The sequence below is a fragment of the Ruditapes philippinarum genome, unplaced genomic scaffold, assembly GCF_026571515.1.
Source record: "Ruditapes philippinarum isolate M1 unplaced genomic scaffold, ASM2657151v2 ctg3348_1_1_1_1, whole genome shotgun sequence".
In the NCBI taxonomy this organism is placed as follows: domain Eukaryota; kingdom Metazoa; phylum Mollusca; class Bivalvia; order Venerida; family Veneridae; genus Ruditapes; species Ruditapes philippinarum.
The window spans coordinates 95,269-112,007 of record NW_026854105.1 but is presented as its reverse complement, the minus strand read 5'-3'; the positions used below and the strand labels follow the sequence as shown (position 1 = coordinate 112,007).

Sequence of the window (16,739 nt, the reverse complement as noted above, 5' to 3'; positions counted from 1 at the left end):
TGCACTATTGTATTTACCGCTTGCTCAGCTTAATAGGCCACAGCAATTGGATATGTAATCTAGGGGTCACAGGTCTGATCCTTGAGAGAGGCGAAAATTTTTTTTCTGTGACTGTTTGATCCTGAACATTAAGTGGTAATATGGTCATTTGTTCTGTCATTGCTGATTAAAGATATCTTGGATATATTTAAGTAGGTTAACTTGCTGGAATATGGGTAAATAACTGGTTTTAGTTATCCAGGAAAGCCTGTTAGATGGACTCCTTGCAAAGATATGAGCAAAAAAGGTGTTAAAATGATAAATCAACATAAAAAGTAGAAAATCTTAATCAAAATCTATATAATTATAACCCTCCAAAATATGAAATGACCCATCCTCTTTGAACTATGATGAAAGTTGTGTGCCCCTTGATCCCTGTATAATTTCGTGACTTTGTGGCCTGTATTTTCTGACCCGTAGCCATTCTAGTAAAGCCTGTTGAGGACAGATTTGACTTAAGGGATAATGAATGTTTTTATCTGGGCAAGATTCAACACCCAGTACTGTTAAGTTACAAGTGAAGTGTTACAATATATAGTAAACTTTGATCACAGTAATAACTTAGGTGGTTAAAATTTATAATGTAGTTTATATATTTGACCCTAGTTTAACTTTACTAGGTGAAAATGCTTCCTTGTTGGATTTAAATGGTAACATCCCTGTTCAATTAGAAAAAAAAAAACAACGAATATTTTACCACAATCATGTTAGATGTTTAATTTTATACATATAGAAAATGTTTTAATTCTCCATCTAAAAAAATTTCACCATTACTTTGTTATGCACCTGGTCGTCCGTTGGTCTGTTAGCAGTTTTCGTTGCCGGTCTATATCCTTTGAACTGGTTGAAGGAACTTGAAACTATTTGGCAAAAAGTAATATCATAAGGATCATTGTACAGACATGTTTCTTGATTGGGTCTTTACCTTTACTGAAAGATTTTGATTACTCAAAAAACAAAAAAAACAAAACATTTGGGCGTATATTGCACAGCCTTTGCTGTGCTCTTGTTTGAATAATATAATTGCTAGCAAGATTTTCATTCATTAATTCTTTAGAATTAAGCTAGATCTACTTCCAAGGTCGCCATGTTATATGAATGGTATTTTACTGTGAGAGTGAGCTAGAGCTAATTATGTTTTCCTCTTTTTGAATGCACTTGGAATAGTCCAATATCAGTTTTTGGAACAGTCTAATATCAGTTTTTGAAACAGTCCAGTATCAGTTTTTGGAAAAGTCCAATATCAGTTTTTGGAACAGTCCAATATCAGTTTTTGGAACACTCAACAGTCTAATATCAGTTTTTGGAACAGTCCAATATTAGTTTTTGGAACAGTGTAATATCAGCTTTTGGAACAGTCCAATATCATATTTTGGACAATAGGAAAAGAAATTTCATTCTTGTTGCTATAATAGTTGTAAAATAAATGTATTTTTATGTTTCAGGGATGGAGAAGAAGTTTATTATAGAGCCTCAGCCACAGACCGTGCCTATTGGCGGTGTAGCCAGGTTCCAGTGCCAAATTCAGGCCATTCCACCGGCCATGTACGAATGGCAGCGCGATAAAACTGTTCTACCTCAAAATGATAGGTATGTTTCTTTAATTATATACTTATATGTGCATTGGTCTACTTTAATAGGCAAAATTGATAGATATATTCAGCATTTATATATATGTAAATTAAATTATATACTTATATGTATGTCGTATTCTCAGGCAAAATTTAAATTATATTAAATATGGTATGAGGTATTCTCGGGCAATTTATGGGGTATTCCTCAGACCAGGGTCCATGCGGGTGGTGGGGGGGGGGGGGGGGGAAAGAGGGCGGTGGTAGGAAGGAAGGGAATTTGCATGATTTTCAAATATTTTTCATTCATTGAAGAATTTCAACAGAAGAAAATTATGTACATATTGTATTTGTAAAATATGGTAGAGTGATAACTGCACTTTCCAATTTTAATTCCAATTGTTATTTTAGCGATTATTTCATTCATGACTCGTGTTACGTCTTGTATTAAATCTTAAAGTCATTGATATTTGAAGTTTATTTCTCTGTGACTGTCATATATTTTATTGTACTAGGAAATATTAACCTATGGTTTAGTAATGAATGATTTATGAATAAAAAGGCGGGGTGGGGGGGGGGTTAAAATTAAAAAGGTGAAGCTTTGAGGCTTAGATAATGATTGATATTTTGTCAAAACAAATGGGCTTAAAGAGCTCTTCAGAATGATTTAAGTGTCAGATTATGTAACACTTGTTTTAACAAAGATTTAGATCTATGCTAGGCTCCGATTGTAAATTCCAACCATAAACCCCTTACCACTTTTAATCCTTTCCCTCATGAGCATAAAATTTTTAATTATTGTGAAAAATGGCCGTTTTCACTGAAAAGCCTCCTGTTACAAGTTCAAACTGCTATGAAACTATGAAAAATGCTTCAATACTAATCAAACTTGGCACAATTGTTGACTTGACCATTGCCTTTGTAACAACATGCTCAGTCTTAAATTTCCTGTTACCATGGCAACAAGGGGACATCTCAAAATTGCCAAAAATCACTATTTTGCCTCGATTTTTTCCATCAAAATTGATTTCAAAGTGCTGCAACTTCTCAAGGGATTGAGATAGAGTCAAAGGCTTTTCAGTGTTGGTTACACGTTACCTTATGATCGACCTGGGGTCATTTTTAGCCTCTCACAAGTCCAAAATTTTCTTGGCGATGAGGGCGACTCCTTCAAACCCCCCAAACAGAATGGGGCACATCCCCCTTCTGGCAACCCCCTGATGTATCTTTTGTATGTGGGGGGTGGCGCCGAAAGAGTGCTAACTTTTTTTAGCAACATTTCTCAAATGAAAACATGTGTTTGGGGCCCAAATAGGACAATTTTTCACTATTTCAGGACTAAAAGGGGGGGGGGGGTCGAAAGTGCGTTGTTTCCGTATATTATGAGGTAAAGGGTTAATGATAAAAATGGTCATCTGGTCATAAAAATTCATCAATAAAAGGGGAAAACTTGAAAGTATTTACTGACTGACATAGATCTACTCTTTGGTAAGCTGTACTGCTAATGTGGCCATACTGAAGGTCAAGGTTACTGTGACCAAAACAGTCTACTGCATTTATATATGTATTTCATAATTCAGCATTTATATATGCATAACTACGTCTGAATTTCATAATTCAGCAGTTATATATGCATAATTACTTCGAAATTTCATACTTCAGCATTTGTATACGCTTAAATATATGTACTTCTGAATTTCATATAAATTCAGCTTCATATAATTATGCATAAATACTTCTGAATTTCATTATTCAGAATTTATATAATTACTTCTGAATTTCATATCATATTTCAGCATATATATAAATGCATAATTACTTCTGAATTTCATTTCATAATTCATCATTTATATATGCAGAATTTCTTCTGAATTTCATTTCATAATTCATCATTTATATATGCAGAATTACTTCTAAATTTCACAAATTCAGCATTTATTTATGAATAATTACCTCTGAATTTCATTATGCATCATTTATATAATCACACAACTGAATTTCATAATTCAGCATTTGTATAATTACTTCTGAATTTCATAATTCAGCATTTATATATAGTAATAATACATGATTACTTCTGAATTTCAGGTATTTAGTATTAAACTCAGGTATATTACAAATCACGGGTGTCATAGAAACAGATGCGGGTGTCTATAGATGTTACGCTACTCAGGGTCTACTGCACGAATTACCAGGTCATGATATTGATGTCAAATACAGCGAAGAAGCGGAATTAACAGTCGTACCGGGTACGTATTTTTTCTAGGGTAGCAATTTGTATTGCTATATATTATAAGTTATAAAGATCTTTGACAGGTTATATGGGGTATATAAATAGTTGTTTGTTTTATATAACCGAGCTGAACCGGGTATATGTTATTTCTAGGTTCGCAACTCGTATTGCTATATATTATAAAGATCGTAACAGGTTATATGGCCATATATCAAAGGTTGTTTGTAATTATATAACCTGAGCGGTACCGGGTATATGTTATTTCTAGGGTCGCAACTCGTATTGCTTCATATTATAAAGATCGTGACAGGTTATATGGCCATATGTCAAAGGTTGCTTGTAATTATATAACCCGAGTGGTACCAGGTATGTGTTATTTCTAGGGTCACAACTCGTATTGCTATATAGTATTAATTATAAAGATCTGACAGGTTATAGTGGACTGCTTCCCCAATGAAAATTTCTTTAAAATCATGCAGTTTTCCCCAAAAACTGAATTTACATCAAGCTTTTTCGTCCCCTTTTGCAACTATTCCAAGTAATTTTTCCCCAAAATTAAGGGCAGGGTTGCTTCTCCAACCTGTAAAGAAATGCATTGGAACTGGATTGAATGCAGATGTAAAGTGCTGTCACAAACTATTGGCAAGTGAATGATTGAAACCCTGTTTCGAAACAGGCTAAGTATAATAATAAAAAGCAAACAACAAAAGAAATAAAACTATTTTTGTCTTTCATTTCAGATCGTGTCGGCAAGGAGATCAAGATATTCTCAAGTACGAAGAATACGACAGTCCTTGTAAGAAAACCGGCGCTTCTTGAATGCCTCGTTCAGGGTTACACTGGTAAAGTTGAATGGAGGAAGGGGGACAACAGTGAGTCCTTTCATTATTATCTGAAAAATGTTATTATATATATAGTGATGTAAAACAGTGTTACAGTGACATAAAACAGTGTCACAATGACATAAAAAACCTGTCACAGTGATATAAATCAGTGTGACATGTGATAATAAACAGTGTCACAGTGACATTGAACAGTGACAAAGTGACATAAAACAGTGTCATAGTGACATAAGACAGTGTCAAAGTGACATAAAACAGTGTCATAGTGACATAAAACACTGTCAAAATGATATAAAACAGTGTCACAGTGACATAAAACAGTGTCACAGTGACCTAAAACAGTGTCACAGTGACATAAAAAACCTGTCACAGTGATAATAAACAGTGTCACAGTGACATTGAACAGTGACAAAGTGACATAAAACAGTGTCATAGTGACAAAAAACAGTGTCATAGTGATATAAAATAGTGACACCGTGACATAAAACAGTGTCACAGTAAAATAAAAACAGTGTCCAAAGGTGACATAAAACAGTGTCACAGTAAAATAAAAACAGTGTCCAAAGGTGACATAAAACAGTGTCACAGTGACTTAAAACAGTGTCACAGTGACGTAAAACACTGTCAAAATGATATAAAACAGTGTCATAGTGACAAAAAACAGTGTCATAGTGATATAAAATAGTGACACCGTGACATAAAACAGTGTCACAGTGACATTAAACAGTGTCAAAGTGATATGAAACAGTGTCATAGTGACATAAAAAAAGTGTCTCAGTGACATAGAACAGTGTTACAGTGACATCAAGAAGTGTCTCAGTGAAAAAAAACAGTGATATAAAACAATGTCAATAAGATATGAGACAGTGACATGAAAAGGGGTCTAAATGACATAAAATTGTGTTTCAGTGACATAAAACAGTGCTAATTGACATAGAACAGTGTGACAGTGACATAAAACAGTTTCACAGTGACATAAAACAGTTTCACAGTGACATAAAACAGTGTCAAAGTGACATAAAACAGTGTCAGAGTGACATAAAACAGTGTCACAGTGACATGAAAAAAAATTGATATATAATAAGGAAAGAAAAAAATCTTAAATTAGTCTCAAACAAACAAGTTTGGATTTTTGTTCATTTCAATCCTGAAAATGAAGAAACATTATATTATATTATAATTAGATTTAAAATTATCAGTGGATTTTTTTTTTGTAATTTATCTTTTGTTGGAAGAAACCTGTCCTCTCACAATCGAAAGAATGTTGTAGTCTTGGAGTAATTGGAGAAAAGAGAAAAAAAAACTGGTATTGAAAGAAATTGGAGATGGGGGGGGGATAAGTTTGATTTAGTGCTGTATTTTCTCCTGATATTTTAAAATAGACATTTTCTATATGAATACTTAAAAAAAAAACAAAAAAAAAATATTTATCTAAATTAGTCATAAATTTGTTTTTTTTTTTTTCATGTTTGTTATGAAATATTTACATAGCCTTGAGTTATTAGAAATGCTATCATGTGACGAAACATCATTGAGATACATTTACAATTTGATAACGATTAGTTTCCAGAATAACAATTCTAAATTTAAGCATTAGCATAGAAGGTTATAAACAAAAATCGGGCTAAGTATTGCATAAACAGCATATGTAGTCTAACTTGCCCATGCGATCACTTGTATTAGCGACTTTTGTCTTTAGCGACCACTGTAACTTTTCCCCCTATTGATCTATCCGAGAATTTCACATTTTATGTTTGTAATTTTAGGATTTTGAACCTCCAAGGTGCAGCTTCTTTAAGAGTTTAAACATTATTATCTAATTGTATTATTTATATTTTTAGAACAACTGGTCAAAGAAAGCAGCCGTATAGAGCGAATCGGGAACAATCTCCGTTTTGTCGAGACGGAAAAATCAGATAGCGGAAAATATGAATGTGTCGCCGGGAACGTAAGATCCCCGATGATGCTTAATGTAATAAGTAAGTATGTTTGTTTGCCTACATTTCCTTATTATTGAAGATTATGTCTAGAGTGGTCTGTATTTGCAGGTTGGTCTTTATTTGAAAATGATCTTTTACACAGGTTGGACTGTTTTTTTTTGCTTGTCTATAAGCTTTAAAAAGTTTCTCTTAAAATGATGGTTTTGTATAGGTTAAGGTAGTGTTACTGTAAATGTTTTCGTGCCAAAAAATTCTAACATTGGATAATAGCGTAGCGAATCTGTTATTTCCATAACGATATGTTATCAAAATCTTGGGTATTAGATTATTTACAATCACTCATTCCTTATTGATATGTACTAAATTCAGGTTATAAACGGTTAAGATTTATTGAATACCGAAAATTGTGAAAAATAACTTTCTGGAAAAGACCGATTTTTTTCGACAATGTCGGATGTTAGAATCTTTTTGGCGGGCAAGCATTAAAGTAAGACTACCTTATTGGCTGACTACCTTATTGGCTGACTACCTTATTGGCTGACTACCTTATTGGCTGATGTTAGAAGAAATTTTTAGCGGGCAAGCATTAAAGTAACACTACCTTATTGGCTGACTACCTTATTGGCTGACTACCTTATTGGCTGATGTTAGAAGAAATTTTTAGCGGGCAAGCATTAAAGTAACACTACCTTATTGGCTGACTACCTTATTGGCTGACTACCTTATTGGCTGATGTTAGAAGAAATTTTTAGCGGGCAAGCATTAAAGTAACACTACCTTATTGGCTGACTACCTTATTGGCTGACTACCTTATTGGCTGATGTTAGAAGAAATTTTTAGCGGGCAAGCATTACAGTAAGGCTACCTTAAAAGCTGTATATTATGTCTGTATATTAAGATATTTGATTTGGTAAAGATCATGAAAAAATTAATTTGTTCGGCTTTGTTTCAACAGGAAAGCCGGTGATAACGGATCTTACATCGGGTCAGAGAGTTCCGATGGCACAGTGGATCTACATGGAGTGTCACGCTGATGGTGATCCCAAACCAAGAATTACATGGTATAAAGATGGCGAGAAAATTGATTTTAACAACAATTATAACTACAAGGTACGTGAAGTCGGGGTCCAGCCAATGAATTGAGTCCATGCTACAGTTATCAGAGGTTGTAATTATAATGTAGTATCAAGAATGTTCAGTATTTGTAGCTTACAGTACGCTCAGCGCGACTTTTTCAAAACCCGCGTGACCCCGCGGATGAGGTTTACCGCGGACGAAAATTTGCTCAGATATTGTCCGCGTGACCCCGCGGACAGAAAATTTTCACCACCGCGGACATAAATCGGCGGCTGAAACCGTTTCCCCCGCGGAACGCAGTGGTAAATTGCGGAGGAACGCGGCGGTCAAACACCGGTCAACGCGGTGGAAACCTTAAATTTTAAAAATTAATTACTGTATTTAAACATCAGTATACGTACGTACATGTACTGTAACATGTACTGTACATATACATGTAACTATATGTAAAATTTGTTTGTTTTCTTTCTTTTTTGTTGTAATAAAAGTACATGTACAAATGCAGTGTTTTTCTTGTTGTTCTTCTTCTTGTTATTGTGTTGGGTAGTGTATATGTATATATGTATTCGACATCAAGATAAATCATTGTCGTCGCAGCTTCATGGTAGTGAGAAACTTGAAGTCAAATAATGAAAAATTCGGCATATGACATTTATGAAAAAGATACTACAACAATTTATATGCCAGCTTTTGTTTCTTATTTAAAAACTTTGAAAACGTAACCCTCAACAATTTTATTCAGGCAATATTCCAGGACGTCTCCTTCAATTGTCAGATGCGTTTTACTGTTTCTGTTACAGGTGTGAGCGTAATGTATATGTTTTGAAGTTTGTATCAACTGTTGAAGTTTATTTTCATTTTTAGCTCACCTGTCACAAAGTGACAGGGTGAGCTTTTGTGATCGCTTTTCGTCCGGCGTCCGTCCGTCCGTCCGTCCGTCGTCCGTCTGTCGTCCGTCGTCCGTCCGTAAACTTTTGCTTTAAATGACATCTCCTCATAAACCACTGAGCCAATTTCATCCAAACTTCACAGGAATGTTCCTTTGGTGGTCACCTTTAAAAATTGTTCAAAGAATTTAATTCCATGCAGAACTCTGGTTGCCATGGCAACCGAAAGAAAAATCTTTAAATATCTTCTTTTAAACAACCCTAAGAGCTAAGAGCTTAAGATATTTGGCATGAAACATCTTCTAATGAGTGTCTACCAAATTTGTTCAAATAAAAGCCCTGGGGTCAAAATTGGCCCCGCCCCAGGGGTCATTGATTTTACCTATAATGCATATAGTAAAAAACTTAAAAAATCTTTTTTTAAAGAACCGTAAGAGCTAGAGCTAAGATATTTGGCATGAAACATCTTCTAGTGAGTATCTACCAAGTTTGTTCAAATAAAAGCCCTGGGGTCCAAATTGGCCCCGCCCCGGGGTCATTGATTTTCCCTATATGCATATAGTAAAAACTTAAAAAATCTTCTTTTAAAGAACCGTAAGAGCTAGATCTAAGATATTTGGCATGAAACATCTTCTAGTGAGTGTCTACCAAGTTTGTTCAAATAAAAGCCCTGGGGTCAAAATTGGCCCCGCCCCGGGGTCATTGATTTTCCCTATATGCATATAGTAAAAGCTTAAAAAATCTTCTTTTAAAGAACCCAAAGAGCTAGATCTAAGATATTTGGCATGAAACATCTTCTAGTGAGTGTCTACCAAGTTTGTTCAAATAAAAGCCCTGTGGTCAAAATTGGCCCCGCCCCGGGGGGTCATTGATTTTCCCTATATGCATATAGTAAAAACTTAAAAAATCTTCTTTTAAAGAACCGTAAGAGCTAGAGCTTAGATATTTGGCATGAAACATCTTCTAGTGAATGTCTACCAAGTTTGTTCAAATAAAAGCACTGGGGTCAAAATTGGCCCCGCCCCAGGGCGTCATTGATTTTCCCTATATGCATTTAGTAAAAACTTAAAAAATCTTCTTTTAAAGAACCCAAAGAGCTAGAGCTAAGATATTTAGCATGAGACATGTTCTAATGGGTGTCTACCAAGTATGTTCAAATAAAAGCCCTGGGGTCAAAACTGGCCCCGCCCCGGGGGTCATTGATTTTCCTTATATGTGTATAGCAAAAACTTGAAAATCTTCTTTGAAAAAACCCAAATAGCTAGAGTTTTTAGATATTAAGCATGAAACATCTTTAAGTAAATATCTACAAAGTTTGTTCAAATAAAAGCCCGTGGGTCAAAACTGGCCCTGTCCGAGGGGTGTCATTGTTTTTAACTATATGTGTATTGTAAAAACTTAAAAAATCTTCTTTTAAAAAACCCAATGAGCTAGAACTTAGATGTTTTGCATGAAACATCTTCTTATGGGTGTCTACCAAGTCTGTTCAAATAAAAGCCCTTGGGTAAAAATTGGCCGGGGGGGGGGGGCTATATGCAGGTGAGCGACCTCAGGGCCATCATGGCCCTCTTGTTGTTTTAGTAGTTTGTTTGCTTGTTCTTTTTTATTTTTTTATAGATTTTTTTTGCAGAATTTTGTTAAACTTGACGTTATACTTTTGTTATTTTATTATGAACAGTATGCATGTACATACATGTATATAAGGCAAACGAGCACATGGCAGTTATTTTCTAAGAACTTCCATCAACCGATTTTCAAGTTAAAAATATTTCATTTTAATTTTATCTTAAGATATTATTGTTCATAGGAATAATAGTATTTGTAGACAACATGTAGTTTTAAGTACATACAATTGAACGTAATTGTCTTTGCTTTCTTGTATTTATTATATTAAGTTTTCATTGAAATTAATTCCGAGGATAAAAATGTAATTTTATAATTTATAAAAGGCAGCCTAATTATTATTTTTTTAATGGGTGCGGAATTTGTTTTTAACGCGTTTGGTGCTTATTATACATCAAGAGCGCTGGAATAATAAACAAGCTTTTCGTTGTCTGTTCAAACAAAGATGCATTTTAGACGTGTGAAAGTCGCATCACATGTGCTTTCTTTAATGTATTATATGTATTGTTTGTTACTATAAATTGAAAATGCTTTGAAGTTCCGAGTTGTTCTCAAAATTACCTAATGGAGCAAATGTTTTTCATTGGCTAGTTAATCTAAATTAAAGATTTATATAAACATATTCGACAGTTATCTCATTCTCAGAAAAAAATCTAGCAATAGCTGTAGTCATAAATTGTCTAAATCATAACTTTCTACACTGTAAAATGTCTTCCTTAAGACAGTCAACGCGACAAGAGTCGCATTTAATGTAAAAAAGATGACGTTAAAAAATAATAAAACGTCTATTATTTTTGGAGGTTAATTTATACTGACCAACTGACCATGGCGTTCCCCCGCGGGAAACGGGTGACTGATTTTATCGATAAATGAAGAACGGTCGTCAGAATTTTGTCCGCGGTGGAAACAACTGAACACCGGGGATCGCGGGGAAATTAGGCTTCTCATCGCGGACGAACCCCCGCGTTTGTCCGCGATAAAAAAAAATCGTCCGCGGTGGTATCGCGGAAAAAGCAAAACCCGCGGTGAGCGTACTGTACTTTACATTATATGCAGAAGGAAAAAAACACAAAATGACATAATTTTATGTAAGCAGTTAATTTTATGTAAAAAGTGAGTTTAAGTTCAATACTGGATTTATTGAATGAATTGAATAAATTTATATTATTCGAGCCTCTGAGTTCAATAAATTAAGTATTGAGCCTACACGAATATAAAATTCTATCTATGGCATACCCAAAATACTGTTCAAAATATAAAAGAATCATTTTCCGTTGATGTACACATGCCTATAGTGTAACGCTAACAATGAGCTTGTCTTTACACTATGTTTGTAAAATGCAAATGACGTCACATGAAGATGTATGCATGGCCGTCCAATACTATTTCTATGGAGTTTTAAAAGCGGCATTTGTATATGAAATAACAAAGTAAGAGTTTAAGTAAACAAATTGTATTGCACAATTATATTTTTTACAGAATCCAAAAGAGAATCAGCTAGCCATTACATTGAGTCAGCAGTATAACTCGGGATATTATCAGTGTGTAGCCAGTAACGAGGCCGGATCAGTGTCGGCACTTACACGAGTACAAGTCTTCAAACAAGGTACGTCATCGTTATTGTTACAAAATATACATATAGTTGTATATATTTTACTTAAGATAGTTATAAAATTTGTCATGGTTTTAACATGTGACATCTATTAGGTTGTCCGACCTCTTAGTTTGATACGGAGAGCATTACATTTATAATCCAGGGGTCACTGGTGCGATCCTGAGGTGAAATTTTTACTCTCAGTCTGACAATTTGTCTCCGACATGGACTGTTATGGTCATTAATGTTGTGTCCAAGGCTGATTCAGAAATCATTAACGATTATTTTCCGGTCACTTGTAGAGTGATGGGTAAAAAATTTGAATCATTGCAAGTGTTCGGGAGTAACCCTGGTAAAATTTGTGTGATTTTATTTTAATTTGAAAAAAAGCAGCATAACATGGCCAAGAAATTCTGCAGGCATCAAAACCATATTTCAACAACTTTAGACATTGTCTAAAATAAAAAATGTCTTAATGAGCCCTGACTGTTTATTTCTTAAGCAACAAATAATATTATTGCTTTTGAATGATTAATTTCCAGGACCGAAACAAAAATTAAATATGGATTAGCTAAATTAAATAGCTGGGCATTATTAACCTCATTGCTATGATTATTTATCACTTACTAATTAGTATTATCTTATTTTTTTCAGAACACTCGCCAAATAAGCCTACAAACTTGACGGCTGTTGACGTGACCAGTACTTCCATTTTGTTGACATGGCAACCAGCTGAGGCAGCCACTAATCATAGAATTCTTGCATATACAGTTCACTATAGAAGGGACGGTGGTATGTTATTTAGTTATGTTATTATGTTTTCATACGAATGTGATATTACTTTCGTTTTCTGATCGAAATAATTCTGGTAAATAGCAAAGGAAATAATTTATAATTTAATTGTTTTGTTATGGAGTTCCAAAAAATTTAGATTTTACAGGACATGTTGATATGCAGCTTTAAATCAATGTCTGCGTATTTCATACACATACTTAATGTGACATTATGATGATATTTTCACTATCAAGTTGAGCTGAATTGACTATATCTATGTCAAAAGATGGACAGTTAAATGGTAATGGACCAACAGTTAATTAAGATAAAATGAGCCGCGTCACGACAAAACCAACACAATGCGTTTGTGACCAGCATGGATCCAGACCAGCCTGCGCATCCGCACAGTCTGATCTTGATCCTTGCTGTTCGCTATCAGTTTCACTACTTGTAATAGTGTTGGTAAGCAAACAGCATTGATCCTGATCAGACTGCGTGGAGTTGCAGGCTGGTCTGGATCCATGCTGGTCCCAAACGCACTATGTTGGTTTTGTCATGACGCGGCTCAAATATAGATCTGTCTTGATCATAAAAAGACTGCCCGACGCTTACTAGTATTATAAATTGAACATTACATATAAATTTCCTTGGTCACCATAAGTTATTTATGTGTGAAGTAAATTATAAAATTGATAGGAAATTATGTAATAATTATGTAAACTTACTTTGACATTCACCTGTTCACTCACTATACACTCTTGGATTGGCATAATGTATTTTATTTGTCGTCATACTATATAAAATCTTATTTCTTTTGTTTATTTCAGGACCTAGAGACGAAGTCGTGACAACTCGGACGGAGATATCTTTGGAAAATTTATCCCCATATTCAAATTACATCATCTATGTAACGGCCTACTCGAGTACAGGCCAGGGTCCAGCCTCAGAAAATCTTGTTGTTAGAACTGCTGAGGACAGTAAGTTCAATCTTTTCTTTTTATGACCAGGGTCAAGCTAGGGTGGTCAAGGTGTTTGACTTCAAATCACTTACTCTTTGTAGCAGTTTGTTCGAATCGGACTAAGATAAAGACTGACTAAGATTCTTTCATGGAATAAAGCTATCCAGCTTGCTTAAAGAAAATTGGTGGTGGTACCTAAAACAATGTATGGAAGCGAGGGATTCGTGTGAAATGTAGAAAAAAAATTTATCATGTTAATTTACAGTCAAATTTTGTTTGCTCGAACTTGGAGCCCCCATGCAAAATTTGTTCGAGAGATCGGTAGTTCAAGCCAACCGAGGTTGAACTATCATCACGTAGGACATACGCCTACAGATTTTCCAGATTACATCGGTCGAATGATAAATATGTCAACATAATTGTTTGTTAGTACATCAGTTTGTCGAATATGTCATTTCTTGTAAATATTAACAAATGAGTATTAACAGTTATTGTTATTTTGTAGAGCCCAGCAGACCGCCTATGGTGACACTCGAGCCTCAAGTTCGAGCCATTGAAGTCACGTGGCAACCGTTGCCGGTAAAGTACAACAATGGGATCATCACACAGTATCAGATCTTCGTGCGACAGAGTGGTTCCCCTTCCACTGAAGTTATAAAGACGGGAATCAGTGGCACCGCTACCTCACATTTGATAACAGGTATTCGTTATTAGATTTGATGCTATGTCTAAATATCGGTACTCAAAATTTTATGCCAGTTTCTTTGCCTAATCATTCTAAAATTAAAGATAGAAGGAATATTTTAAAGAAGTGGTGAATGGACTTTTATAAAAACGCTTGATGTTATTGATGAGCCAAATAAATGACCCACATTTCAGTTGTGTAAGTATATGAAAACTTAATTGATTTTGGTCAACACTTTTTTTGCTATTCAGTCAGTTGTAATTAAGAAATTTTTCCCTAAAAATGATGAATGGTTTAGTCCGGATTGAAAGATGGGCAAGTCCATTTACGATAAGTAGCAGGTAAAGGGTAATGTGTGATGGTGATAATGCATACAAGCATATGCTGATTAATTTGTTAATTTTCATTGATTAAAATGTAAAAAAAAATTGATATTAATTTGTTATGAATTTTTCAGGTCTTGAACCAGAGACTGAGTATGAGGTAAGGATGCTAGCTGGCACATCTGTGGGCTTCAGGGAGCGTTTTCCGGAGGAATTGTGGCCTTGGGTATCAGTGACTACCCTCAGTGATTCCTGTAAGTATTCTATTTCGGTTAAAATAAAGTTCTTTATATGTTTTTATATTGTTTGAAATAAGACTAGGTTTATTTAAAGCAGACTTCAGCTTTTCTACAGGTTAAATATGCTATTTTTAGATAAATTATTTCAAATTATTGTCAAATCAAAAGAATTAAGGTGGAAAATGAAAATTTCCGTCAATAATATACATGAACAATAAAGAACCCCTCTATGTCTTTAATTCTACTGGTAAATTAGTAAAGCAGACAATAGGTATCCCGATCTTCTAAAAATATCTCTCACCCCTCCCCCCTCTTGCACACACCCAAAAAGGAAAAAAAAAATTTCAAAAGAAAACAAAAAAAACACAAACCCTCCGCCCCCTCGAAAAAACGGCAACAAGAGATCTCCCCCCCCCCCCCCCCCCCCCCCCAAAAAAAAAAAAATCCCCAACGGCTTGAAGGTGTGGTTACTTTACCATCTACCATAGTTTCATGTTGAAAGAATGGTTTAAGAAAAAAACAGAACAATACTTTTCTCACATACTTGAAAGGAAGGAAAAACATATCCATAAAATAGTGCTCATTATGTTCATTTTCTAAAGCATTATTTTACACTTTTATCCATATATATATAAGATTTATAGAAGTTTTTACCTACAGCTGTCACAGTGTACAAAACATAACGCAATATGCAGATTTTCCAATTAATATAACGGGGTTCATTTAAATGCCAATGCATTGTGTTAATGAACTAAAAAGTTGTAACAAAACAACATCTGATGGTTGAATACATGTGCATTGTTCACGGTTATAAACATAACATGATCTAGTTGCTGGAAAGTAAATTAGCTTGATGATGGTGATTCAGCTTGGATTGACAGATTGACACATATTTAACTAGGCCCACATAGATACTGTCATCATTGATAGATTGACACTTTTTTAACTGGGCCCACATAGATATAAGGTTATATCTGAACCATTTCTCTTTCTAAACCAAAAACCAAAACAAAACACACATAAAAAGGAAGAAGGAAAAAAACAACCGAAAAACAATAAATTTAAAAAAAAAAGAAGAAGAAAAACAACACCCCCTTCCCCCCAAAAATAAACAACACCAAAAAACCCTCCAAACCCCCTGCCCCCTCCAAAAAACAAAAACAAAAAACAAGAAAAAAATCCCCAATGGCTTTAAGAGGTGGTTACATTGCCCTCTACCATGGTTTCATTATGAAAGAATGGTTTAAGAAAAAAACAAAAACAAAAAACAATACTTTGCTCACATATTTGAAAGGAAGGAAAAACATATCCATAAAATAGTGCTTATTATGTTCATTTTCTTAAGCATTATTTTTACACTTTTATCCATATATAAGATTTATAGAAGTTTTTACCTACAGCTGTCACAGTTGTACAAAACATAACGCAACATGCAGATTTTCCAATTACGATAACAGGGTTCAATTAAATGCCAATGCATTGTGTTAATGAACTGAAAAGTTGTATCAAAACAACATCTGATGGTTGAATACATGTGCATTGTTCACGGTTATAAAAATAACATGATTTAGTTGCTGTAAAGTAAATTAGCTTGATGATGGTGATTCAGCTTGGATTGAAAGATTGACACATATTTAACTGGGCCCACATAAATACTGTCATCATTGATAAATTGACACAGTTTTAACTGGGCCCATATAAATATAAGGTTATATCTGAACCATTGTTTTTCTAAACCAAAAACCAAAACAAAACATACAAAAAAAGGAAGAAGGAAGAAAACAACCAAAAAACATTAAATTTTTAAAAAAAGAAGAAAAACAACATCCCCCCCCCCCTCAAAAGTACAACACCAAAAACCCCTCCACACCCCCTTGCCCCAAACAAAAAAACAACAAAAAAGAAAAAAATCCCCAATGGCATTAAGAGGTGGTTACTTTGCCCTCTACCATG

At 34.4% G+C, this 16,739-nt stretch overlaps 1 protein-coding gene across 3 annotated transcripts in view; it reads left to right on the top strand.

Annotated features, from left to right (window-relative positions):
* Positions 1-1,484: 1,484 nt before the first annotated feature.
* Positions 1,485-16,739, top strand: part of LOC132738972 (protogenin-like) — a gene marked incomplete at its 5' end in the record, with an annotated part of 33,354 nt that continues 18,099 nt past the window's right edge. For all 3 annotated transcript variants that reach the window (XM_060726604.1, XM_060726603.1, XM_060726602.1), the window contains 10 exon segments: positions 1,485-1,629; positions 3,699-3,859; positions 4,584-4,715; positions 6,527-6,664; positions 7,581-7,735; positions 11,692-11,818; positions 12,461-12,598; positions 13,408-13,557; positions 14,045-14,239; positions 14,682-14,801. In XM_060726604.1, the coding sequence (XP_060582587.1) occupies positions 1,485-1,629; positions 3,699-3,859; positions 4,584-4,715; positions 6,527-6,664; positions 7,581-7,735; positions 11,692-11,818; positions 12,461-12,598; positions 13,408-13,557; positions 14,045-14,239; positions 14,682-14,801 (1,461 nt within the window).